General features: G+C 47.6%; 3 protein-coding genes across 6 annotated transcripts in view; 2 read left to right on the forward strand and 1 right to left on the reverse strand.

The window, feature by feature from the left end:
* Window positions 1-1,956, forward strand: part of heatr5a (HEAT repeat containing 5a) — a 21,004-nt gene extending 19,048 nt beyond the window's left edge. For all 3 annotated transcript variants that reach the window (XM_087779341.1, XM_087779342.1, XM_087779343.1), the window contains 4 exons: window positions 271-378; window positions 849-951; window positions 1,017-1,170; window positions 1,243-1,956. In XM_087779341.1, coding sequence (XP_087635467.1) covers window positions 271-378; window positions 849-951; window positions 1,017-1,170; window positions 1,243-1,399 — 522 coding nt within the window. In that variant the 3' untranslated portion in view covers window positions 1,400-1,956. The remainder of the gene's footprint in view (window positions 1-270; window positions 379-848; window positions 952-1,016; window positions 1,171-1,242) is intronic.
* Window positions 1,957-2,275: 319 nt separating this feature from the next.
* On the forward strand, window positions 2,276-23,714 carry hectd1 (HECT domain containing 1). Its single transcript, XM_087779347.1, has 43 exons — window positions 2,276-2,590; window positions 4,101-4,238; window positions 4,307-4,459; window positions 4,533-4,767; window positions 4,891-5,118; window positions 5,182-5,463; window positions 5,532-5,802; window positions 5,869-5,945; window positions 6,016-6,114; window positions 6,841-6,955; window positions 7,044-7,218; window positions 7,310-7,448; window positions 8,104-8,274; window positions 8,342-8,564; window positions 8,632-8,895; window positions 8,976-9,187; window positions 9,258-9,404; window positions 9,479-9,573; window positions 10,279-10,384; window positions 11,721-11,855; window positions 11,940-12,079; window positions 12,153-12,365; window positions 12,438-12,548; window positions 14,846-15,012; window positions 15,073-15,249; window positions 15,971-16,918; window positions 17,989-18,210; window positions 18,320-18,453; window positions 18,523-18,679; window positions 18,747-18,817; window positions 18,880-19,031; window positions 19,122-19,176; window positions 19,240-19,459; window positions 19,530-19,612; window positions 20,191-20,318; window positions 20,376-20,577; window positions 20,653-20,790; window positions 21,313-21,776; window positions 21,843-22,001; window positions 22,078-22,250; window positions 22,332-22,482; window positions 22,861-23,005; window positions 23,094-23,714. Exons 3-43 carry the CDS (start codon window positions 4,320-4,322, stop codon window positions 23,229-23,231), a joined length of 7,662 nt encoding a protein of 2,553 aa, XP_087635473.1. The 5' UTR covers window positions 2,276-2,590; window positions 4,101-4,238; window positions 4,307-4,319; the 3' UTR covers window positions 23,232-23,714.
* Window positions 23,608-25,326, reverse strand: ap4s1 (adaptor related protein complex 4 subunit sigma 1). Of its 2 annotated transcripts, none has more exons than XM_087779353.1 (6): window positions 25,308-25,326; window positions 24,841-24,981; window positions 24,688-24,774; window positions 24,549-24,617; window positions 24,468-24,479; window positions 23,608-24,391 (listed from the first exon to the last, which is right to left on the reverse strand). In XM_087779353.1, exons 2-6 carry the CDS (start codon window positions 24,976-24,978, stop codon window positions 24,263-24,265), a joined length of 435 nt encoding a protein of 144 aa, XP_087635479.1. In that variant the 5' UTR covers window positions 24,979-24,981; window positions 25,308-25,326; the 3' UTR covers window positions 23,608-24,262. The 2 variants fall into 2 exon arrangements, with proteins under 2 accessions (XP_087635479.1, XP_087635478.1); XM_087779352.1 differs by having other exon boundaries at window positions 23,608-24,394.
* Between the last annotated feature and the right edge of the window lie 609 nt (window positions 25,327-25,935).

Here is a 25,935-nt window from a genome sequence, read left to right on the forward strand (position 1 = left end):
TCTGTGTAATAATTTTATTGATTATTAAATAAATCAACCTTTCAATATAGACATTATTGAATTCAATAATTTAAAAATAATTAAAATGCTTTTCAATAAAAAAAAGTTTTAAAATGTTATGTTTAACTAAATCATTCAATATTCTAATGGAAAAATGATGGTTATAAGAAATGGGCCACAGTGGAAAACACACATTTCTGGTGCAGGTCAAAAGGTCACCACTAGGGGTCAATATCACTAAGAGACTCCTTTTCTTTTTTTTGTTCACAGGAGGTCGCAAGCTGCCTCCAGATGATGACATCACTGTTCCAGGCACCTGCTGCTGTTGCCGTCACGTACATCCGAGCTCTGGGTCCATCTCTGATCCGGTTCCTCCAGGTACAGGCCGTCTAGAGGCTCACAATGTCTCAGGACGGATTAATCCCTGTAATGATACGGGATGTGTATCGTATCTGGTGATGCCACACGTAAAAAGATAGAGGGGTAACGATATTATATAGACTACTGTATCCTCTCGTCCACGGTCATCGCCAGGAGGTCGTAATGAATGCGGACCCTGAATACAGACCACATGAGACCTCTTTTATTTGTTCTGAAACCAGTCATCGCTGGGATCTAGCGTTATTTTGTTGTTCCTATACTTAGTGACTGCTGCCATCTAGCTGTCAGAAGTGGTAATTGCAACACAAAAATGAACAAACGCTGTGAATATTTGCCTGGTATTTGTATATACTGTATATCTATATATTTAACACTGTAAAACACTTTATATAAATTAAATAAGATATAAATAACTGATAACGTGATATTTTCTTACACCCTAGTAATGATCACTTCTTGCTCCTCAGAAAGCGGAGCGAAGTCGCCCTCAGAGTCCAGACGAGCTGCATGGGGTCCTGGAGGGGATCCGGTCTATGGAGGTGCTGGTCCTGGCTGCAGAGGAGCCGCAGCGTGAGTCTTCTGACGGTCGGCTCCAATCACTGCCCGTTGACCTACTTTCCGGTTTGACGCTACAGGTCATCATCTGGCGGCCATCTTGTTCCCGCTACTCATCTCCCTCCTGCTGGACGAGAACGCTCTGTGCTCGGCGCCCCCTGCCTCGCGCTCCCTCCACGAGGCGGTGCTGAAGGCCCTGATGCGTCTGGGTCCTCAGTACCCGACCGTCTTCAAGTAAGCGCTCAATCAGAGAAGCACCAGGCTGACGCGGCCGTGACTCACATCCCCCTCCCGCCCCCCCTGCAGGTCGCTCGTGGCGTCGTCTCCTCAGCTCAAGTCTCGTCTGGAAGCCGCCGTCCGAGGAAACCAGGAAAGTCTGAGCAAAGTCAACTCTGCCAGCCCTGCGAGCCGCCGGTCCGCCAAGTCCTCGCCCAGCATCACTCTCAAAACCAACTTCCTGTGAGGCGGAGAGATGGACGGAGCTCGAGTCACTGACTTCCTGTCAAACACATAATGACACGTTTAATCAGTCACATGATCACCCGTGACCATCAGCTGACCTTTTTCCCCAGGATGAAATGGTTGCTGGTTCCATCTTTGCGGTCTGAGCCTCACTAAACCCCAATAGTCCAAATCTCTGCAGGTCCCACAAAGACTCTCTTCTGAATATCAACAACTTTTATTTTTGTACCCAGACAAACAGGATGTTGTCATCAGCACTTTAGATGTGTACACTAGAGTCAGGTCAGTGAACGCACCGTCTCCCACCTTGTTTTTTTAAGAGCAGAGTTCACTTTTATTTCGAAGGATACTTTTTTTTACATACTTTATTAAATGTTCAACTTTATATTCATCATGTTTTTGTCTAACAATTTGATTCTGGGCTCTTGACATTGTTGCAAGTTACTTTTATTTGACCTCTCATGTCGAGAGGAAATTAATTTTGTTTCTAAATCTGGTTTCTCACCTTGAATGTAACACTCGTGGCACGTTCTTGAATGAAATAAAGCGTGACATGAATGTGTGTCTGGTGTCAGTGACTAATAATAAAAAAAAAAAAACAAGAACAGTTCAGTCTCTGCTCAACCGTGATGTCATCTTCTTCTCATGACATTTTATGGGATGCTGGAATAATCTTTCTTACTCATCGAAGTTAACTTCAAAGTCAGAATTTCCTCATCGAAGACTTATTCTGTTCTTTAATCTGAAATCATAAAATGACTGACATGTTTCCTTCCATCGTGTCAGACCAGTCGGCGCAGTGTACACACAACCCCGCAACGTGGCGCTAGAGACAAAACAATCGACGTATATATTAAAGGAAAGAAAAACACGAAGAAGTCCCACCAAAGCTCGGGAGTCCAGGAGGGGTTTCTTTATAACCACAATGAACTTTTGTAACTTTTAATTTCTAGGAATCCCAGCTCCTCGTCCGCGAAGAGCGTGAAGTGACGCTGATATTTCCGAGCACGGAGTCGGTCCGTGAACGTCTCTTCTCCGGTCGTTCTCCGGTGTTCGGTTCGTCCACTTCGACCTCTCCAGACCCCTCCAGGAGGGACGGGAGCGGCCCATAGGGGAACCGCCGCGGATCGGAGATAGACCCCCCTAGACGTCCACCCCTTCAGACGGACTGACTCCCGGGGAGAAAAGGACGGTGAGTGTCTCGCGTCTGGTCCCGAGGCTGAGCCGCGGCCTCCCGGCTCACCCCGAACTCGAGCTCCGCGGTTTCGCGGTCGAGGCCGCGGCTGTTTGTTCTCCCCGTGTGCTAGACCCCGTGACACCAGAACCCACGCAGCTGTTCCGAGTCCACTCGTTTATAAACCTATCTTTATGGAATGAACGTTTTAAAAAAGTGTCGTGTCAGTGAGGATTAGCTTTAGCTGAAGCTAATGTTAGCATCGACGCTTCGGTGTTTGTTGACAAATAATTGTTGTAGCGAATCACTCCGGGCTGGAGACGGACAGACGTGGTGTTGGGGGCCCCAGATGGTTCCCCCCTGAGCCCCTGACAATACAGTCGAGAATATGTTCGCAGGCTAAACTCGGCAACTCTAGCAGGAGAACCGCATCTGCTTCTCGGCCCGAGAATTCTACGGATGGCAGCTGCGCCGAACCTCCAGAACCGAACCCCCTTCATGTGCCCCCCCACACACGACGAGGCTCCGATGCAGGGTCCAATCTCACACTGGTCCGGCACCAGAATCCCCGTGATCTAATAACATTAGCTGGCAAAAAACAAAGCGCTTGTTTAAAGACCACTTTTATTTTTGGAAACATGTAACCGTGACGTCAGAGACTGACTGGAACCAAAACTTTAAATAACTGAAAAAAAACCCAGAGAAAATGTAAATACACGTTAAACTAGTTCACGAGTTGTTGTGTAAAACCTCATCAGATATTGACTCATTTTTTTCCAAGTGACGAAAGTCGAGACTCGTGTTATATTGACAGATTCATCGAAGGACAGAATGTCACTGGCGTTGACTTGAGCTCCGATGAATCATCATTCTCCCGTTTTTAGAACAACAAAAACAATGTTGTGATGCAAGGGAGTATCACAAAATGATCTTCATTTTGAATTCAGATCTATCCATGGTCAGACTCCTCCTTACATCACTGATCTGATCCAGCCTTACACCCCAGCTCGGGCTCTGAGGTCTGTGGATCAGAATCTACTGATGGTTCCTGAACACGGTTCAGGACCAGAGGAGAGAAATCCTTCCAGGCTGTTGCTCCTAAGCTTTGGAACGATCTTCCTCTCTCTTTGCTCTTGATGATCTACTGACTCCTTCAAGAAACATCTTAAGACGTTTTTATGTGTTCAGGTTTTTCCTTGATTTTCTGGAACTCCTGTTGTGTTATCAGTTTTATCTTGATCTTTAAAGTATATACTTTATTGAATATTGTTTTGATTGTTAAAGCGCTTTGTGACCCTGGTCTGGAAAAGCGCTACACAAATAGAAATGACTTACTTACTTACTTAATTGGTCAAAAATGACCATGACTTCTATAAAGAAATCTCCATTAAGTGTCCATTACACGGGACGATGTGAGCTCCTCTAAGACCTCCGGAGTCTTAGGAAGTGTCTCTGACTGTGTCGTCAGGCATGCAACACTGTGTTTGTGTGTCAATAATGTTTGACGACCGTGTGACTCACCCGACAGGTGAGCAGACTTCATGTGCAAGAATCTTCTCTGAGAGCCAACGACACTTCCGGTTTTTCCCGTCGTCCTCCGGCTGGTTGGATGTGTCCTGAACTGCAACAGAACCGCTAGCTGTGATTGGCCAAACAGGGGATCCAGGTGAGGCGTCGTGTGACCACGTCACTGGACCTTCCACCAGGTTGTGACTGACGTCTGATCTGATTTAGGCGTTGAGCCACCATGGCGGACGTGGACCCCGACACCCTGCTGGAATGGCTCCAGATGGGTCAGGGCGACGAGCGAGACATGCAGCTGATCGCACTGGAGCAGCTCTGCATGCTGCTGCTCATGTCGGACAACGTGGACCGCTGCTTTGAGACGTGAGTGTGCGACAACCCCCCCCCCCCCGGGGCTCAACGACGGGACACGTGATAACCGCTTCCCCTGTGACAGGTGCCCCCCTCGGACTTTCCTCCCGGCGCTCTGTAAGATCTTCCTGGACGAGAGTGCGCCCGACAACGTGCTGGAGGTCACGGCGAGGGCCATCACCTACTACCTGGACGTGTCCGCCGAGTGCACCAGGAGGATTGTGGGCGTGGACGGTGCCATCAAGGCGCTCTGCAACCGCTTGGTGGTGGTGGAGCTCAACAACCGGACCAGCCGGGACCTGGCAGAGCAGTGCGTGAAGGTAAGACCCGTTTCAGTCGGCCCATTGAACTGATCATGTGATTAAGAGCTAAGTGACCCCCATTAAACGTATTCTGCCGACTAGTATCCTCTGAATTTCTAACGTGATCCAACCTGCCGTCAGGTGCTGGAGCTGATTTGCACGCGAGAGTCTGGCGCTGTGTTCGAGGCGGGCGGTCTGAACTGCGTCCTGAGCTTCATCCGGGACAGCGGGCACCTGGTCCACAAAGACACGCTGCACTCGGCCATGACGGTCGTGTCCCGACTCTGCAGCAAGATGGAGCCGCAGGACTCCTCCCTGGAGACCTGCGTCGAGTCGCTGTCCAGTCTGCTGAAGCACGAGGACCACCAGGTACTGAGCCCGGGAATCAAAAAGTTTCTGTTCCGTGTCCTGACACGTCTCCGGGTCCCGCAGGTGTCGGACGGCGCTCTGCGCTGCTTCGCCTCGCTGGCCGACCGTTTCACCCGCCGCGGCGTGGACCCTGCCCCGTTAGCTAAACACGGCCTGACGGAGGAGCTCCTTTCCCGCATGGCCGCTGCAGGCGGGACCGTGTCCGGCCCGTCGTCCTCCTGTAAACCGGGTCGCACCTCCACCGGCGCCACTCCTCCCACGCCCGACTCCAAGCTGAGCAACCAGGTGTCGACCATCGTCAGCCTGCTGTCCACGCTCTGCCGCGGCTCGCCTCTCGTCACACATGTGAGTGGAGCTCCGTCAAATCCCTGATCCCGGTTCTGTCCCCGTCTCACCCGGGCTGGTTTCCACAGGACCTGCTGCGCTCCGCACTGCCCGATTCCATGGAGTCTGCGCTCGGGGGCGACGAGCGCTGCGTGCTGGACACCATGCGGCTCGTGGACCTGCTGCTGGTTCTTCTGTTCGAGGGCCGCAAGGCACTGCCGAAGTCCACAGCTGGGTCCACGGGACGCATCCCAGGCCTGCGGCGCCTGGACAGCTCCGGGGAGAGATCGCACCGACAGCTAATCGACTGTATCCGTAGCAAAGACACCGATGCTCTGATTGACGCCATCGACACCGGAGGTAAGCGCCGACCCCCTTCTTTTTTTTAAATCCGCCACGGACCACATCGTCCCATTTTTATTTCAGCATTCGAGGTGAACTTCATGGACGACGTCGGCCAGACGCTGCTCAACTGGGCGTCGGCCTTCGGCACACAGGAGATGGTAATGACGGCGTTAACGTCATTTCCTGGTTCTGACCAGTTCTGACCCGTGTTTGTATGCCTGTTTGCAGGTGGAATTCCTGTGCGAGAGAGGTGCCGACGTCAACCGGGGCCAGCGCTCGTCTTCACTGCACTACGCCGCCTGTTTTGGACGACCACAGGTCGCCAAGGTAAGCTTGACAGGAAATCCAGACAAGCTTGTGTCGTTGTGTCCCTGAGCAAGACACTTTACCCTGAGTGCTCCTGATGGTAGACTTGGCGCAGGTGTGCAGCCTACTCCCATCATTATGTGTGTCAAAAGCACTACCGAATTTCCCCTCACGGGACAAATAAGGGATTCTAAAAAAAAAAATGGTCCAGTGGGACTGAACTTATTAATTGAATGGGGGTTTAAAGAAAACAAAAACACTGATATTTAATTTAATATTTAAAAGTTATATATGTATACATGTGTTTTTTATTTATTTTGACTTTCAAGTAATATTTTAGTTTTGTCATAGCTATTTTATTTTGGATTCCAGTAAAGTGTGTATAAAATAATTAGTATTTTTTAATTACGATTTATGTTGAAATCCTGTGATGACTGAGGACCAGAGGATACAGTGACAGTCAGGTAATTGGGTAGTATAAGTAATGAAGATTATTTAGGTTAGGTAGAACTTTATTGATCCCTCAGAAGGTCTCCTTCGGGAAATTGTTTTTTTTCCAATAAGCCACAGCAATTTTTCATAAAAAAGAAATAATAAAAAAATATGGCTGTCAAAAAGACTGACTTCCTATTACGGAAAATCTGAGAGTATTTCTTTGAATTTCGCCATTTTGTTAATATATTTGTTCGGCCTGTGACCTTTGACACCCCTGATCAAAGATCTCTTAATTCTGAATCCTCTCCGCAGACTCTGCTGCGTCACGGAGCGAACCCTGATTTGAGAGACGAGGACGGGAAGACCCCCCTTGACAAGGCTCGCGAGCGAGGTCACAGCGAGGTGGTGGCCATTCTGCAGTCCCCCGGTGAGTGACCACGCCTCCCCCTCCCCCACTCTAGATTGACCCGTGCCTGAGATCCGATAAAGTGATGCTGAAGGTTTTGCTGCCGCAGGAGACTGGATGTGTCCCGTGAACAAAAGCGACGATAAAAAGAAAAAAGATGTGAACAAGGAGGACGAGGAGGGAGGAGAACCCAGAGGAGACCCTGAGATGGCCCCCATTTACCTGAAGAGACTCTTGCCTGTTTTTGCACAAACCTTTCAGCAAACCATGCTGCCTTCAATCAGGTGACACACTCTTGAAAAGTCCATTAAAAAAAGTCTGTTATTTCGTTAAAAGCCGATGGATTTTAAATTTGAAAACTGATTTTCTTTTCAGGAAAGCCAGTCTGGCTCTGATCCGTAAGATGGTCCACTATAGCAGTGAAGTTCTGCTGAAGGAGGTGTGCGACAGTGAAGTGGGCCACAACCTGCCCACAGTCTTGGTTGAGATAACAGCCACAGTCCTAGACCAGGAGGTTTGTCTACACACACACACACACACACTCATACACACACGTTAACAACAATGTTATGTGTAGGGAGGTTTTTTTTTCATGATACCGTATCGATAATTAAAAGCACTTTATGGAATCTGTGTACATTTATTTGGGCTTTCAAATCAAATTCTCTTTTTTATTATAGTTGTAATATATAAATATATTTTGTATAAAATAAAATAATTTGATTTTTGTATTTTTATCTAGACTTTTTTATGTTGTATTATTATTTTCTATTATTAAAATACAAATATTCAAAGTGTTTGTTCATTTTATTTTTGATACTATTACATTTTCGGACGCTAGATGGAAACCAAAGTTAAAGGATCAATGGAATCCTGTAATAACTGAGGACGAGAGGATACAGTCGACTCCACTAGCTTTTGAAGTTGTTTGGAGATGTTTAGTTGTTGTTGTTTTTTTAAAAGAAAAAGGAAAGCAGTTGCAGAATTTACAAACCTCTTGACAAATTTGCAACAACTGAGTCTACTGCGTCAGTACTACAAATATATCCTTGTTACTACAGTATCGCGATATTTCAAATTTATCGTATTGTAGCCCATGTATCGTTATACATATCCTATCACCAGATTATTGCCGATTACACTCCTCGTAACTTGTGTGTTTCCTTCAGGACGACGACGACGGTCACCTGCTGGCTCTTCAGATCATCAGAGACCTGGTGGACAAAGGTGGAGACGTTTTCCTGGACCAGCTGGCTCGACTGGGGGTCATCAACAAGGTGTCCACTCTGGCCGGACCCGCGTCAGACGACGAGAACGAGGACGAAGCCAAGCCGGAGAAGGTGCGTGTCTGGATGCGAGCGCGTCTTGTCGTCTTGAATCCTCACCTTGGATGTGGTGGTGGTGCAGGAGGAGGAGGCCCAGGAGGACGCCAGGGAGATCCAGCAGGGGAAGCCGTACCACTGGAGGGACTGGTCCATCATCCGGGGCCGCGACTGTCTCTACATCTGGTCCGACGCTGCCGCACTGGAGCTTTCTAATGGGTCCAACGGCTGGTTCCGCTTCATTCTGGACGGGAAGTTGGCCACCATGTACTCCAGCGGGAGTCCAGAGGGCGGCTCTGACAGTTCAGGTATAACCTCGAACAAACCATTCCCGGGTTACACCTGTTGTGCTCATACCCCGGTCTCGTCCTCAAGAGTCTCGCAGCGAGTTCCTGGAGAAGCTCCAGCGGGCCCGCAGTCAGGTCAAGCCGGTGACGGTCAGCCAGCCGGTCCTGTCCAGCGTGGGTCCTTGTAAGCTGACCGTAGGAAACTGGTCTCTGACCTGCTTAAAGGACGGCGAGATTGCCATCCACAACTCTGACGGGCAGCAGGCCACCATCCTGAAAGAAGACCTACCAGGATTCGTGTTCGAGTCCAACAGGGGAACCAAACACTCGTTCACGGCCGAGACCTCGCTTGGTCAGTTGGTTTGTCTGTGATGTCGTGGTCAAGTGAAGGTCGCTGAGTGTGTGTGTGTGTGTGTGTGTGTGTGTGTTCAGGGTCTGAGTTTGTGATGGGCTGGACCGGAAAGCGGGGCAGGAAGCTCAAGTCCAAGCTGGAGAAGACCAAGCAGAGGGTGAAGTGCATGGCCAGGGAGCTGTATGACGACCACTTCAAGGCGGTGGAGAGTATGCCCCGAGGGGTCGTGGTCACGCTGAGGAACATCTCCACTCAGCTGGAGTCCTCATGGGAGCTGCACACCAAGAGACAGGTGATACATCTGCTACCTGACAACCGCACCCTTGTGTAGAGCGCTTGTTAAATCTGTTGTTGATGTCCAGTGCTCGGAGGGCGAGAACACCTGGAGGGACCTGATGAAGACGGCGCTGGAGAACCTGATTGTAGTCCTGAAGGATGAGAACACGATCTCCCCGTACGAGATGTGCAGCAGCGGCCTGGTGCAGGCACTCTTCACCGTCCTCAACAATGTAAGACCCGCCCCCCGGTTAGGCCCCGCCCCCGTGATCTCAGTGTCCCTGACATGTCCGTCTTACCCTCGCAGAGCATCGACCTGGACCTGAAACATGATTGTAAACCTCTGATGGAGAGAATCAATGTTTTCAAAGCTGCTTTCAGTGAGAACGAAGACAACGAAAGGTAACAGATTCTGTTTCTGGCCAAGATTGTGGAAGTATATAAGTGCCATTTAAATATTGACTGGTTGACTTTTATATGCCAAATGTTGACATTTTATATTATCAATTCCTTTTCGAAATACCGGTACTTCAATTTCCAAATTGAAAGATTTAATTTTTAATCATTTAAAAACATTGGAAATTCATCTTTTTATAGTTTTATATTCTAATTCAAATTATTCAAAGATTAGTTTTTTTTAATTCAATAAAAAAAATATATATAGTATTCCAACATTTTAACATTGGATTTAAATGTCTAAGTGTTTAAACGTATTGAATTCTGCCTTTTTTATTATTGGTATTAAAAAAATGGAATTGTTTTGTATAATATATTCTAATTCAATTTTTGAAAATTTAATTATTAAAAAAAATATATACGAATTATTGAATTCAACTATTTATTAAAAACAAATTCAACCTTTCAATGTAAGTAAGTAATTAACATTTATAGAGCGCTTAAACGATCAAAAAAATATTCAAAGATCAAGAAAAAAACCGGTGTACCAGAATTATTAAAATAACATGTTACACAGCAACTACATTTCAATAAAAAAAATTAAACATTTCAAGTGTTAAATTCAACCATTTAATATTATGATGTACTGATATACTTCCATACTAGATATATTATGAATTTGTATAATAAATGTGTTTCTCTTGTGTGTAGTCGACCTGCTGTGGCCTTAATCCGTAAACTTATTGCGGTTTTGGAGTCGATTGAACGTCTACCTCTGCACCTCTACGACTCACCTGGATCATCCTACAACTTACAGGTGAGTTGTCATGTCACCATGTCTTCCAATTCTGGTAGGGTGGTGCTCAGTTTTTATTTTGTTGCATTTTTGTGGTGCAACCATTGACAAAAAACACATTTTATTTAAATATAAACTATGAACCAAACATTAAAATGTGATTTAAAATGGGGCTGCACTGAGCATTTTTGACATCATAGATAGATGGATGGATAAAACTTTATTGATCCCTCTGGAGATCTCCTTTGGGAAATTGTTTTTCCAGCCAGTACACAGCAATACTTAACAAGAACAAAGTTTATATAAAAAGAAAGTGCAAGATGACACAATCTAAGTCTAAAGTTAAAGAACAAGATCAAAGAAAACAAAGGATACAAAGATTAACATAGAACATCTTTTTGCTCCACTCCTGCCCCCAAACTCAGAATTAAAAAGTCTTATAGCCCAAGGAATTATTGAATCCCTGGGTCTATTAGTGTTGCATCTGGGAAAAAGCATTTGTGCGCTCCCTCATCCTGATCGATCGAACAAATGATAAATATACATACATTTTTAATTTTATTTATTTATTTTACTAGATTATTTTTTAATTCATACACAATGATGGATGGAACATAAATTGATAAAGAAAAATGGATAAGGGAATTTACTTTCTACGCACCGCTTGTCCAACCGAAACGATGCCTTCAATGATTTCATGATTGCCATGTTGTGTTCAAGACCCTGGGATATTTTATAACTAAAACAACAACTCTAAATGGTAACATCAATGAACAAATTAACATGCAAAAAATACATTTCTAACAATTGCAATTTACTAAATTTCTGAGAAAAAACTACTTGATTTAATTAATAAATAAAACTAATAACTAGAATAAAAAAAGCAAATGCAGACAACGGTAATTAATCAAACCCCAAGGTAAACAAAGTTAGTGCTTTGAGTTTTTTATTGTTTATTTTGCTCTAAAAGTTGTTGTTTTTCATACAATGTTCAGTTTTATTTTTCTATTTAATAGGTTTTTGAGATTGTTGTTTTTTCCTTACTTTATCCTTTATTATTTTTTTATTAAAGTAAACTTATTGCGGTTTTGGAGTCGTTTGTGTGTGTTTAAGTTGCTTGGGAATCTTAAGAAATTGGTAAATGTTGAGATTGCCACATCACTCGTAATATAAAACACGTATTTCAAAGTATAAATGAATTTCATTTTGGATTATTTGAGAGACGGGATTAAAAATACATTCTGAAAATAGTAATTGTAAACAATATGTGAGTTTGCACACGATTCCCTCCTGCTGGCTGTAACTGAACCCTATTTGACCGATTGAGACCTTTTTCTACCTTCCTTCTCATTTCCAGATCCTGACCCGGAGGCTCCGCTTCCGTCTAGAGCGAGCGCCCGGAGAGACGGCACTGATCGACAGGACGGGCCGCATGCTGAAGATGGAGCCGCTGGCGACTGTGGAGTCTCTGGAGCAGTACCTGCTGAAGATGGTGAGTGGGGGGGGGGGCACTGATGAGTCTCCTGAAAGCAATCTGGACATGCAGAAGAAGTCACTGCGCTCTCTCCTCTCGTAGGTGGCGAAGCAGTGGTACGACTTTGAGCGCTCGTCGTTCGTCTTCGTGAGGAAGCTCCGGGAAGGACAGACCTTCACTTTCAGACACCAACACGACTTCGACGAGAACGGCCTCATCTATTGGGTTGGAACTAACGCCAAGTAAGCACGGCTCCGTTGTCTTGTGCCCCAGTTGAATGAAGATCCTCACCCTCAACGGTTCTCCACCCGACAGGACGGCGTACGAGTGGGTCAACCCTGCTGCCTATGGCCTCGTGGTGGTGACGTCATCGGAGGGGCGGAACCTTCCGTACGGTCGCCTGGAGGACATCCTGAGTCGGGACAGCTCCGCCCTCAACTGTCACACCAACGATGACAAGAACGCCTGGTTCGCCGTAGACCTTGGACTCTGGGTGATTCCATCTGCCTACACTCTGAGACACGCCAGGTACAAACTCAAACATGCACACGCTGAGTGAAAATGAAAAACTCACCGAGACATCCCTCCTGTCTTCTTTAGGGGGTATGGCCGTTCAGCCCTGAGGAACTGGGTCTTCCAGGTGTCCAAAGATGGTCAGAACTGGACGACTCTCTACACTCATGTGGACGACTGCAGCCTGAACGAACCAGGGTACGAGATCGTTGGTTGATTGATTAAGTCTATGACATGTTTAGATCTTAAATTTAATGGGTTTTTTTGCATCGTACCATGTTTTCCGGACTATAAAGCTCTCTTTGAATCCTTTAATTTTCTCATAAATTGACTGCGTTTCTTAAAATCTGGGTCGCCTTGTGCATTAGTTCTGGTTGGACTTACTGACCTCAAACGGATGTTATGTAGTACACAGCGCTCAGACATCTGTCTAATGTTTTGGTACGACTTTGGAATGCTACGTAGCCACATTGCAAGGCTACGTAGCATTACTCCTCAAGGCTACGTCGCGTTACTCCTCAAGGCTACGTCGCGTTACTCCTCGAGGCTACATCGCATTACTCCTCGAGGCTACGTCGCATTACTCCTCAAGGCTACGTCGCATTACTCCTCGAGGCTACGTCGCATTACTCCTCGAGGCTACGTCGCATTACTCCTCGAGGCTACGTAGCATTACTCCTCGAGGCTACGTAGCATTACTCCTCAATGCTATGTGGCATTACTCCTCAATGCTACGTGGCATTACTCCTCAATGCTACGTGGCATTACTCCTCAATGCTACGTCGCATTGCTCCTCAAGGCTACCTCGCATTGCTCCTCAAGGCTACGTGGCATTGCTCCTCAAGGCTACGTGGCATTGCTCCTCAAGGCTACGTCGCATTGCTCCTCGAGGCTACGTCGCATTGCTCCTCGAGGCTACGTCGCATTACTCCTCGAGGCTACGTCGCATTACTCCTCGAGGCTACGTCGCATTACTCCTCGAGGCTACGTCGCATTAGTCCTCGAGGCTACGTAGCATTACTCCTCAATGCTACGTGGCATTACTCCTCAATGCTACGTGGCATTACTCCTCAATGCTACGTGGCATTACTCCTCAATGCTACGTGGCATTACTCCTCAATGCTACGTCGCATTGCTCCTCAAGGCTACCTCGCATTGCTCCTCAAGGCTACGTCGCATTGCTCCTCAATGCTACGTGGCATTACTCCTCAATGCTACGTGGCATTACTCCTCAATGCTACGTCGCATTACTCCTCAATGCTACGTCGCATTGCTCCTCAAGGCTACCTCGCATTACTCCTCGAGGCTACGTCGCATTACTCCTCGAGGCTACGTCGCATTACTCCTCGAGGCTACGTCGCATTACTCCTCGAGGCTACGTAGCATTACTCCTCGAGGCTACGTAGCATTACTCCTCAATGCTATGTGGCATTACTCCTCAATGCTACGTGGCATTACTCCTCAATGCTACGTGGCATTACTCCTCAATGCTACGTCGCATTACTCCTCAATGCTACGTCGCATTGCTCCTCAAGGCTACCTCGCATTACTCCTCAAGGCTACGTCGCATTACTCCTCGAGGCTACGTCGCATTACTCCTCGAGGCTACGTCGCATTACTCCTCGAGGCTACGTAGCATTACTCCTCGAGGCTACGTAGCATTACTCCTCAATGCTATGTGGCATTACTCCTCAATGCTACGTGGCATTACTCCTCAATGCTACGTGGCATTACTCCTCAATGCTACGTCGCATTGCTCCTCAAGGCTACCTCGCATTGCTCCTCAAGGCTACGTGGCATTGCTCCTCAAGGCTACGTCGCATTGCTCCTCAAGGCTACGTCGCATTGCTCCTCGAGGCTACGTCGCATTGCTCCTCAAGGCTACGTCGCATTGCTCCTCGAGGCTACGTCGCATTACTCCTCGAGGCTACGTCGCATTACTCCTCGAGGCTACGTCGCATTACTCCTCGAGGCTACGTCGCATTACTCCTCAATGCTACGTGGCATTACTCCTCAATGCTACGTGGCATTACTCCTCAATGCTACGTGGCATTACTCCTCAATGCTACGTGGCATTACTCCTCAATGCTACGTCGCATTACTCCTCAATGCTACGTCGCATTGCTCCTCAAGGCTACCTCGCATTGCTCCTCAAGGCTACGTCGCATTGCTCCTCAATGCTACGTGGCATTGCTCCTCAAGGCTACGTAGCATTACTCCTCAAGGCTACGTCGCATTGCTCCTCAAGGCTACGTAGCATTACTCCTCAAGGCTACGTCGCATTGCTCCGTCAACCTCGCTGAGTATTATGGAGTAATAATAGCTACCGTGCTTCAGCATATTATTATGGTGCGAGTCTAAGGACCCTGAAAATCCTTTTGAAAGGACATGCTTATAGAAGCATATTTTAAGCTCAAGGCTATCAGTCACGGAGTAGAACAAAGCGCATTGTAGTCTGATAAATGCAGTAGTTTAATTGTCAGACTGTTTCTCAGGTCGACTGCCACGTGGCCTCTGGACCCGTCCCGCGACGAGAAACAGGGCTGGCGGCACATCCGGATCAAGCAGATGGGCAAGAACGCCAGCGGTCAGACCCACTACTTGTCTCTGTCCGGTCTGGAGCTGTACGGTTCGGTCACGGCCGTGTGCGAGGACCAGCTCGGTGAGTGTTGCGGTTTCCTCAAGTCGTCAGGAGTCGGTTCTGAAACCCGGTTCCCTGCAGGTAAAGCTGTGAAGGAGGCGGAGGCGAACCTTCGGCGCCAGCGACGCTTGTTCCGCTCCCAGGTGATGAAGTACATTGTGCCCGGGGCCCGGGTCGTTAGGGGCATTGACTGGAAGTGGAGGGATCAGGATGGTAACCCGCCTGGAGAGGGAATGGTCACCGGAGAAGCCCATAATGGTAAGTCTGGATCTGAAACCTTTTATCACTTTGACCTTCCTGCCTCTTATCAGTCACCATTTTGGGGTCAGTTACAGTTTATCAGTTTTAGGAAGAAGGCCTCTTTGCTCGTCTGCCTTCCTCTCCTCCTTGACTCTCAAATTTACCTCCATTCTCTCCTTTCCTCTCTTGTTTTTCTTTCGCTCTTCCTGCTTTAGCTCAAGTATGGAGGTGTATCTGTGTCATCAGAATATTAGGTGGTTAAATTTAACATTTCAAATGATAAATGGTTGAATTTGTTTAAAAACAAATATATTTTCTATTTATTTTTACATGCAGATTAAAAAAGCTAATTTATCAATTTGACTTGTTAAATCAAACTATTCAATATTCTATTGGAACTGATAAACTTCCTAATCTCTCAGATTCTGATCTCTTTCTCTCTCGTCTATTACTCGGAGGTCAAACTAGATTTCTGACCTCGTTTTCCCTCCTTCCACCAGACAGAGGCAGAGTTTATATTGTTGTTGCTGCTTCATGAGGGTTGTCTTTGTTTTTGGACCAGAACCTTCAGCTGCAGTTCCTACTAGACGTTCTGAAGGTTCTGGTCTCATCACCGTCACTGTATATGTTTCTGTCCCCTCCCTCCCTCCCCCCCTCACCTTCTCCCCTCCCCCCTCTGGCTCTGCCGGATCTCTGACGTCCATCCGTCCGTCTCCCTCCTGTCTCTCTGTCCCTCCAGGCTGGATTGATGTGACGTGGGACGCCGGCGTCTCTAACTCGTACCGCATGGGCGCTGAAGGAAAGTTTGACCTGAAGCTGGCTCCTGGGTACGACCCGGAGTCGGCTGCCACAGCGTCGTCACCCAAACCTGTCTCATCCACTGTTTCAGGCCCCGCCTCCTCCGTGGTGGGACCTTCGCTAACCACCGGTGGCGCCACCACAGCCTCGCTGTCGTCAACGCAGCAGCAGTCGTGGAGCGCGCTGGTGAAGAACAACTGTCCGGACAAGGGTGGCGCTGTGGCGCCGTGCGGGGCCGGCACGTCCAGCAGGAAGGGCAGCAGCAGCTCGGTCTGCAGCGTGGCGTCCTCCTCCGACATTAGCCTCGGGTCCTCAGCCGGGGCGCCAGGCGCCAGCCTCCGGCTGGAGAGAAGGGTTGAAGGACTACTGCTGGACCAGGGCTCCGGGTCCATATCAGGAGGCGGGGCCGGTTCGGAGAGCCAGCAGCATGAGCCCATGGTCGTGCTGTCGGCGGCGGTGGAGGCAGGTTCCGGGTCGGCGTCCAGCTCTGGCACCATCACCGCGGATCAGTCCGCGACGGACGAGGAAGGCCGAAACAAGGACTCCACGGACCCCGCGACCGCCATCTCCATGGGCCTGGTCAGCGTGAGCTCCCCCGACGTCAGCTCCGTGTCCGAGTCCTCCAGCAAAGACGCCCCGTCCCAGCGGCCCCTCTGCTCGGCCGCCAACGCCCGACTGTCCGTCAGCTCTCTGCTGGCCGCCGGCGCTCCCATGAGCTCCAGCGCCAGCGTCCCCAACCTGTCGTCCCGCGAGGCCAGCCTCATGGAGTCCTTCGTCCGCCGCGCGCCCAACATGTCGCGCACCAACGCAACCAACAACATGAACCTGAGTCGCAGCAGCAGCGACAACAACACGAACACACTGGGACGCAATGTCATGAGCACTGCCAGTGAGTACTTCATTTAGTTCATATACCTACTTCTTTTTAACACTTCAACTTACAGTTGTGATCGTTTATTTTTTTTGTAGTGTTTGTTTATTTGGAAAAGACCAGAAAGTAATTCTGCATGAGATGATATTAGAAAAGATGAGAATAATTGATCTGATCTGTTCATTCTCTGATCTAACATTCACTATTTCTTGCCACCTTTTTTCTTTTTCGGACTGAAAACAAAATATGGAGTTAGATTGTTTCTGCGGATTCCATTCTCCTCTAAAAGCAAACTTCCCAGGAATTGTGTTCAATTCAATTTTATTTAAAGTGTCTTATCATAACAAAGTTATCTCCAGACACTATACAGTTGAAATAAGACTATAGTTGATTAAGGAAAAACAGATCCAGCAATTCAACAAAGGGCAAGAAGCGAAACACTGTACAGTGAGCTATGGCGAGGAAAAAACTTCCTTTTAGTAGGCAGAAACCTCGAGCAGAACCAGACTCATTGTTGACGGCCTGCCGCTTTGACCGGCTGGGAGGAAGGATGGGGGGGGTAGACAGATGGATAAGGAGAGGAGTGAGGGAAATTATAGTGAGAAAAAAAAAAGAGGAGAGTGTAGGTGAGTCCATGGAGGTGCTGGAGAGAACTCGGGATCTGATTACGTGGTTAGCGTAGCATCAGAAGTGAATATGGTTTAATAAAACACAGATACACTAAAAAGTTAGTGTTTTGACTGTTTCATGATCGAAAATATATATATATTTTTAAGGGGACGGGGGGGGGGGATTTCAAATCCTATTTTATTTTTTAAACCTGCCCTTTAATGTTTTATAGATGACGTAAATACAATATTTATTTTTTATTATTTAAATGTAAATATTCACAGCGTTACTTAACCTTTCAAACTTAGGCCGCTAGATAGCAGCAGTCATTAGTCCTCCGCAGCTAAAGGAACAATAAAATCCTGCGAGATCCCAGTAATGACTGAGGACGAGAGGATACTTCTAATTAGCTGTACTACTTCTGCGTCATAACTTCTTGTCAGCTAACCCCTTCATCCTCTGACCCATCTTTTCTGAAGCCTCACCTTTGATGGGAGCTCAGAGTTTCCCAAATCTGACCACCACCGGCACCACGTCCACCGTCACCATGTCCACCTCCATCGTGACCAGCAGCAACAACGTCGCCACCGCCACCACCGGCCTGTCAGTGGGACAGTTGCTAAGCAACACGCTGACCACCAGCCTGACGTCAACGTCCAGCGAAAGTGACACGGGTCAGGAGGCGGAGTTCTCCCTCTATGGTGGGTCCCATACAAACACGGACACACACATTATACCCATGTATACACACACACACACACAGGACATGTACACTCACGAATGGACACAAATAACACGCACATGTTGTAGACTTCCTGGACAGCTGTCGTGCAAACACACTGCTGGCCGAGCTGGACGATGAAGAAGATCTTCCAGAACCAGACGATGATGACGACGAGAATGAAGACGACAATCAGGAGGACCAGGAGTATGAGGAGGTCCTGGTATGTACGCACATTGTGTGTGAGGACATGACCTGCAACAGGAAGTGACGTCACGTTTCTGCCCAACAGGAGGAAGAGGAGTACGAGACCAAAGGAGGTCGCAGGAGAACCTGGGACGACGACTTCGTCCTCAAGAGACAGTTCTCCGCTCTGGTCCCGGCTTTCGACCCCAGACCAGGAAGAACCAACGTCCAGCAGACCACCGATCTGGAGATCCCCACTCCAGGTAAGTGGAGCTCACCGAAGTAGACCTGGTCTCTGGATCCTAATCCAACGCTCCTCTCTGGTCGCAGGAACTCCTCGGTCTGAGGTCCAGGAGGAGGTGGAGTGCGCCCCCTCTCCACACCTAGCGCTCACACTCAAGGTAAGACTCTCACCTCACGTCAAGTCCCACAAGTGTTGAACTCACACGGTATCTGCCTGCAGGTGGCAGGTCTGGGCTCTGCTCGTGAGGTGGAGCTCCCTCTGTCCAACTACAAGTCCACCATCTTCTACTACGTCCAGAGGCTGCTGCAGCTCTCCTGCAGCGGCTCGGTGAAGACCGACAAGCTGCGTCGCATCTGGGAGCCCACCTACACGTAAGACACATGCACCTTAACCTTAAAAGTACTTATTTAAAATGGTTGAGTAAGTTATGTTGGTGTCTAATTGGTGCACATGTTCTTTAGGATCATGTACAGAGAACTGAAGGACTCTGACAAGGAGAAGGAGAGCGACAAGATGGTGAGGCACAGAGACAGACTCGCACTTACAGACACTTATGATGTTGGATGACTTTTGTCTCAGGAGTTCTGTGAACACACTAGCGGTGGGCGCTCCGGCAGCCTCAGTCCGAGCTCCATGTCGACCAATCACAGCAGCGAGATCCTGTGTTGCGGTAAGGAGGCCGCCCAGGCGAAGGCCGGCTGCAGCCAGAACGCCTGCGGGGTGGAGGACGTCCTGCAACTCTTGCGCATCCTCTACATTATCGGAGCAGACGCCTCCAACCCTCGCTCACTACAAGAAGGTGAGGAGACAAACACACACGTGCATCTTCTCATATTTTCTCAACATGTTCATCATCTTTGTTTGTTTAGAAGTTGATGAGCTGCAGTTCAACGCTGCTCCAGAGGAGTTCACCAGCAAGAAGATCACGACAAAGATTCTGCAGCAGATTGAGGTAAAGAGGAGGATGATGATGATGATGATAGTGTCAACAGGTTGGACAGGTTGATCAGGAGGGCTGGCTCTGTGGTTGGAATGAAGCTGGACTCACTGGTGACAGTTGCTGAGAGGAGATCATTGAACAAACTACTGTCCATCATGGATGATGACAGTCATCCTCTGAACACTGTCATCAGTGAGCAGAGAAGCAGAATGAGTGCACGAATGCTCCTACCCAGGTGCAACACTAATAGACTCAGGGACTCATTCATCCCTCGGGCTATTAAATTGTACAATTCTGAGTTTGGGGGCAGGAGTGGAGTGAGAGTATCTGGATGTTCTGTTCCATGTTAGTCTTTGTATCCTTTGTCTTTGTTGTTTTTCTTTGATCTATGTTCTTTATCTTTATCTTTAGACTTAGATTGTATCATCTTGTTCTTCCTCTTATGTTCTTTTCTTATTTTATTTTTTATGTATTTTTTATTGTTTATGAAAAATTGCTGGCTACTGGAAAAAACAATTTCAATCAATAAAGTTTGTTTTTTTTACCTTATGATGATGTAGTAGGTGTGTAACTGTGTGTGTACATTCCAGGAACCCTTAGCTTTAGCCAGCGCAGCGCTGCCCGAGTGGTGTGAGCAGCTGACGTCCAAGTGTCCTTTCTTGATTCCCTTTGAAACGAGACAGCTCTACTTCACCTGCACAGCCTTCGGAGCCTCCAGGTGAGTCACGTGCGGTAGAAACATGGCACACGCTCACACACCACGCGTGTTTTGCAGGGCGATTGTTTGGCTACAGAACCGGCGCGAGGCCACGATGGAGCGCTCCCGTCCGTCCACCACGGTACGGCGGGACGACCCGGCCGAGTTCCGGGTGGGTCGCCTCAAACACGAGCGGGTCAAAGTGCCACGAGGTGACACCATGATGGAGTGGGCGGAGTCTGTGATGCAGATCCATTCAGACAGGAAGTCCGTGTTGGAGGTGGGTTCTTGAGAGCGGCGCCCCCTTTTATTGGACGGGGAAGTCCAAGTGGCTCACGGCTGTCTTCTGGTCCAGGTGGAGTTCCAGGGAGAGGAGGGGACGGGTTTGGGTCCCACGCTGGAGTTCTACGCGCTGGTGGCTGCTGAGTTCCAGCGGACTTCTCTGGGGATGTGGCTCTGTGACGACGACTTCCCTGACGATGAGTCTCGACAGGTGAGATCTTGCTTCTCCGTCTGGTTCCTTCTATGGGGAGTAAGAAAATATTGATACACTTGAATATTATGATACTGTAAATATATTCAACTGAACTGTTGAATATTTCAATGCAGTAGATAATTTGATAATTACATTTTTTTAAATGTACAATTAACATGCAAATACTTAGTGTTTGTTTGTTTTTGTCTTGCAATTACACTTCCGGCCTCTAGATGGCAGCAGTCATTAAGTATTGTGCAGCTAAAGGAACAATGAAATAAGATCTCAGCGATGATTGATTTAAAACGAATGAAAGCAGTTACGATTTTGTCAAGAGTCATGTGGTCTGTAAATTCAGCAACACCAGAGTCAAGTACTCGACAATACTACACATATATCCTTGTTACTACAGTATAAAGATGTATCGTAATGTTGCACCTGCGGAATGCTTATCGTATCGCCGTATTCTTGACAATACACACCCCTAGTTCCTACCTACTGTCCACGAACTTGTTCCTGATCCTCTCCACTGTCATTCAGGTGGACCTGGGCGGTGGTCTGAAGCCCCCCGGCTTCTACGTGCAGCGGTCCTGCGGTCTGTTCCCAGCGCCTTTCCCCCAGGACAGCGAGGAGCTGGAGCGGATCACGAAGCTGTTCCACTTCCTGGGGGTCTTCCTGGCCAAGTGCATCCAGGACAACCGGCTGGTGGACCTGCCAGTGTCGCAGCCCTTCTTCCGGCTGCTCTGCATGGGTGACATCAAGTCCAACATGAGCAAGCTGCTGTATCAGTCCAGGGGTCTGGTCCCGGGTCAGGACCCGACCCACACCCTGCCCTTCCTGCTGCTGTCGGAGGCTTCCACGGAGAGCAGCCAGGAGACTTACTCTGGTAGTTTTGATGAGGACTCCAAGTCAGAGTTCATCATGGACCCACCCAAGCCCAAACCCCCAGCCTGGTACCATGGCATCCTCACCTGGGATGACTTCCAGCTGGTCAACCCGCACAGGTAACACGTTTGGTCAAACGACTCCCAAACAGTTTCAGACCTTAACCGCTCTTTTCCTCCTCTCAGGGCCGGCTTCCTGAAGGAGGTCAAGGAGCTGTCGGTGAAGCGGCGACAGATCGTGTCCAGTAAATCACTGACGGAGGACGAGAAGAACACCAGGCTGCAGGAACTGATGCTGCAGAACCCCATGGGCTCCGGACCCCCACTCAGTATCGAGGACCTCGGGTGAGACCCGGGAAGCTGAAGTCTTGAGTCGGCTCAAATCCAAACTAATATTTCTCCCTCCTTTTTTTCCCCCCAGGTTGAACTTCCAGTTCTGCCCTTCCTCCAAAGTTCACGGCTTCTCTGCAGTCGACCTTAAATCCAACGGAGACGACGAGATGGTGACCATGGAGAACGCAGAGGAGTATGTGGAGCTGATGTTCGACTTCTGCATGCACGTGGGCATCCAGAAACAGATGGAGGCTTTCAGAGGTAACATTAATGCAACTTCTTAAGTATCCCCAATAACCCCCAACCCTCCCTAATCATCCTTCTCCTCCTCCTCCTCCACAGAGGGCTTCAACCGGGTCTTCCCGATGGAGAAGTTGAGTTCCTTCAGTCACAAAGAAGTCCAGATGATCTTGTGTGGTAACCAGTCGCCTTCCTGGACCTCTGAAGACATCATTAACTACACGGAACCAAAGCTGGGCTTTAACAGAGACAGGTAAGCCCCCCCCCCCACACACACACACACACATACATGTAGGGGTGAAAGGAAATATATTTACACTTGAACAATGCAATATTTGTTTTTTTCTTTTATGGTTTATATTTGAAGAAAGTGAGTGTAAAATAAATTGAATTTTACTTTTTATTAACAATTAAAATGCCAATATTCAATGCGTTTGTTCATTTTTGTGTTGCAATTTAACGTCTGGCCGCTAGATGGCAGCAGTCATGTCTTCTTTAGCTGAAGGAACAAGGAAATGCACTATAAATACATCCCATGTTCCTACAGTTTTACAATATATCCTGTTGTGGCCCCTCTATTAAGGAATTGTTCAAATAGCGTCTGGTGTTTAAATCTATTTCCTGTCTTCAGCCCTGGCTTCCTGCGCTTTGTGCGGGTTCTTTGTGGGATGTCTTCTGATGAGAGGAAAGCGTTCCTTCAGTTCACCACCGGCTGCTCCACGCTGCCCCCCGGTGGCCTTGCCAACCTTCACCCCCGCCTCACCATCGTTAGAAAGGTAACAATACCGCCTTCACACCTGAGGTTACCTGTCCGCTGTCCGATCGTCTGTCTCATGACTCCTCCCCCCTCCCCCCCCCCCTCAGGTGGATGCCACCGACTCCAGCTACCCTTCAGTCAACACCTGTGTCCACTACCTGAAGCTGCCTGAGTACTCGTCTGAGGATATAATGCGCGAGCGGCTACTGGCCGCCACCATGGAGAAGGGCTTTCACCTAAACTGAGCGTGCTCGGCGTGTTCACTCCTCATCAGTCTGCCGCCCACCACGCCACCCACGGGAGCCACTCACAGCAGCCGCCTGACCGACAGCTGGCAGAAGAAGCAGCTCTCCTTCTTCACCTGGTCCTCTTCATCGTCCTCCTGTGCGTGTGCACGTGTGGCCCCGCCCCCCTACCTCCCTTCGTTACTTCCTGGTTTGACTCGTAGCTTCATTTTCGTAAACATGCTTCTTTAGGTTTTTTTTGTTTTTTTTTTTGGCTTCTGTGTGTTTTCTCCTCCCCGGCGTCTTTTAGTGAGGCCCGGGTCAAAGGTCAGAGTGTTCTGGTGTTTTACGATGACGCCTGGTGTTGTGGCGAGGAAGACAGTGCGCCGCTCCTGTATTTTCTTTGTACATTATAAACTTTATTTAACTCCAATTGCAGTTTGAGGTAAACAGATATTTTCAAATGTGTACGCTCCGAAAATAATCATTAAAATGTTTGCGAAAGGATGAAGCCGTACTGTGGTCTGTTCACACAATCGACACGTCTGCTTTTATCATGTACTTTGTTCATTGTTTTGCAATTAAAATACTGGCCGCTAGATGGCAGTGTGTGCCAAGGATCAATAAAATCTGGCAAGATCCGAGCCATGACTGAGGACGAGAGGATACAGTCGGCTCGAGCAGCTGTTTGGTCATATTTTGTTACAACTTTATCACGAGTCATGCGGTCTGTAACAAAATCAAGTTAATATTAATTACTATTACTGAACCATCAAGTTTCATTCTTGCATTTCACCCCATTATAAATCAGAGGTGAAACTAGAGAAAATAAATAAAATCTTTATTTAAACTTGTAACAAGTGCCAACTCTGTCTGAAACTGGTATTCCAGTAATGCACAGTAGAGCAGGTTCTTTACAATCGTCCTGCAGGTGGCGCTGCGTCTCCATGCAGCAGCCAAAGTCAAAACTTTTTTGAGGATATCCTGGTCTTGTCTCGGCACAGGAGGCTCCATCGGACTTCACGTTTAATCCCACTTTTCCCCACTTCCTGTCAGCCATCTGCCATCTTGTCCAGAGCGGCGAGGGGCGCCAACACGTTGATCTTGTTGGTCTCGACCACATTCCCGTTCTGGATCATCTCATCCAGGATGACGTGGACACGGTCCAGGTTGAACATGATCTGCTGAGGAGTTAAGGTTAAGCTTCCAAGTGAGGCGTGATCATTTTGTTGACAACAAATGCGGCAGATAGGATACATCCAGTTCGCTCTGCGGGGGGAAAAAATTTAGAAAAGTAAGAAGTAGTTAAGAAACGACTGAATGATTTGATGAACTTACCACCCGGCTGAAGTATTTATCCAGAACTTCCACGAAGTTGTGGACCAGCTCGAAGACGGCGAGTTCGTTCTGATGAAAGGATCATGGGTTACGAATCCAACTGACACATGTCGTTCGTCAATCATAACACTGGACTCACCTCACTGTCGGAGACTCCGACCACGATGAAGAGGGCGGCGTACTGGCGGTACACCAGCTTGTAGTCTTTATACTCCACGAACGAACACTGACAAAACAAGGCTCGTCAGCGGGAGGTCCTACTTTGGCCAGACAGAACCACGGGCCAACTCACCTGATCTCGCTCGCGGCTCAGACAACAGCGGACCACGTCTGCCTCCAGAGCCGCTCGTCGCTTGAGATCCACCTGCTGGTAATACCTGGACAGCCGGATGCGACCCTGGCGGTTCACCATGATGAGGAACTTGATCATCACCTGCAACACACACACACACACACTTGCCTTTAAATAAAACTACAAAAATAGTGCAAATCATTATTTAAACATGACATTGCCTAAACATGCTATAACTTAATGATTCAATTCAAACTTATAATAATTCTCAAACTGTTTAGCTTTAGTATGTAGCAGCAAAATGCTAACAGCTACGATTTATGTCAACAATTATCTTTAGATTCATGTTCAGACAAATAAAGTCGGCGAAGGTCACTTTGAAAATGAAAAAAAAATGTAAGAAAATGTTTTAGACACGACAGGTTCGGGTTAAAATGTAAAGATAAATATGTAAAGATATCACTCACAACACCGGAACCTCGGCTAGCATTTACCGCGCATGCGCTCTAGCGTGATGCGTTCAAGAGCTTCGTTTAAAACCAAAACAAAACACAAAAATGTTCGTTATTCAGAGAATTATGAATACATGTCTGTTATGCTCGCGTGGCGGACAAACACTGTGATTGACAGAAAACGTATATTTAATCGACATTTGAAAAACAGTTAATATTGAAGAAAATGTGTGCCATTGAACTTTAAATATTAATTTCTAACGCTGTATATTTATAGCATCAAAATCATACTCAAGTTATTATTTTTTTCAACCATCAAATTTAAAGCACTGTTGCTCAATTATTTTTCAATGCTTGAATAAATGAATTGTCAAGATTAATATAAAAAAATATTTAGTTTAAATAAATTAAATTTCATTAAAAATTCACGAATAAAGTTAACTCACCGAAGCAGCCTCGCGCCTTTCCGGTTGCCATGGCACACTTCCTGTGACCTTTGCGTGACGTCGCAGATTAACGTCAGGGATCGATTATTTCTTCTTGGTTACCCGGATGTTAACACCGTTTATTTTTATTTATTTATTTTTACAGAAAATGTCTTACACCGAATGTATTTACGTTTGATCTTTTTTTTTTTTAATTT

The sequence above is a fragment of the Callionymus lyra genome, chromosome 18 (genome assembly GCF_982586985.1).
Source record: "Callionymus lyra chromosome 18, fCalLyr1.hap1.1, whole genome shotgun sequence".
Taxonomy (NCBI): domain Eukaryota; kingdom Metazoa; phylum Chordata; class Actinopteri; order Syngnathiformes; family Callionymidae; genus Callionymus; species Callionymus lyra.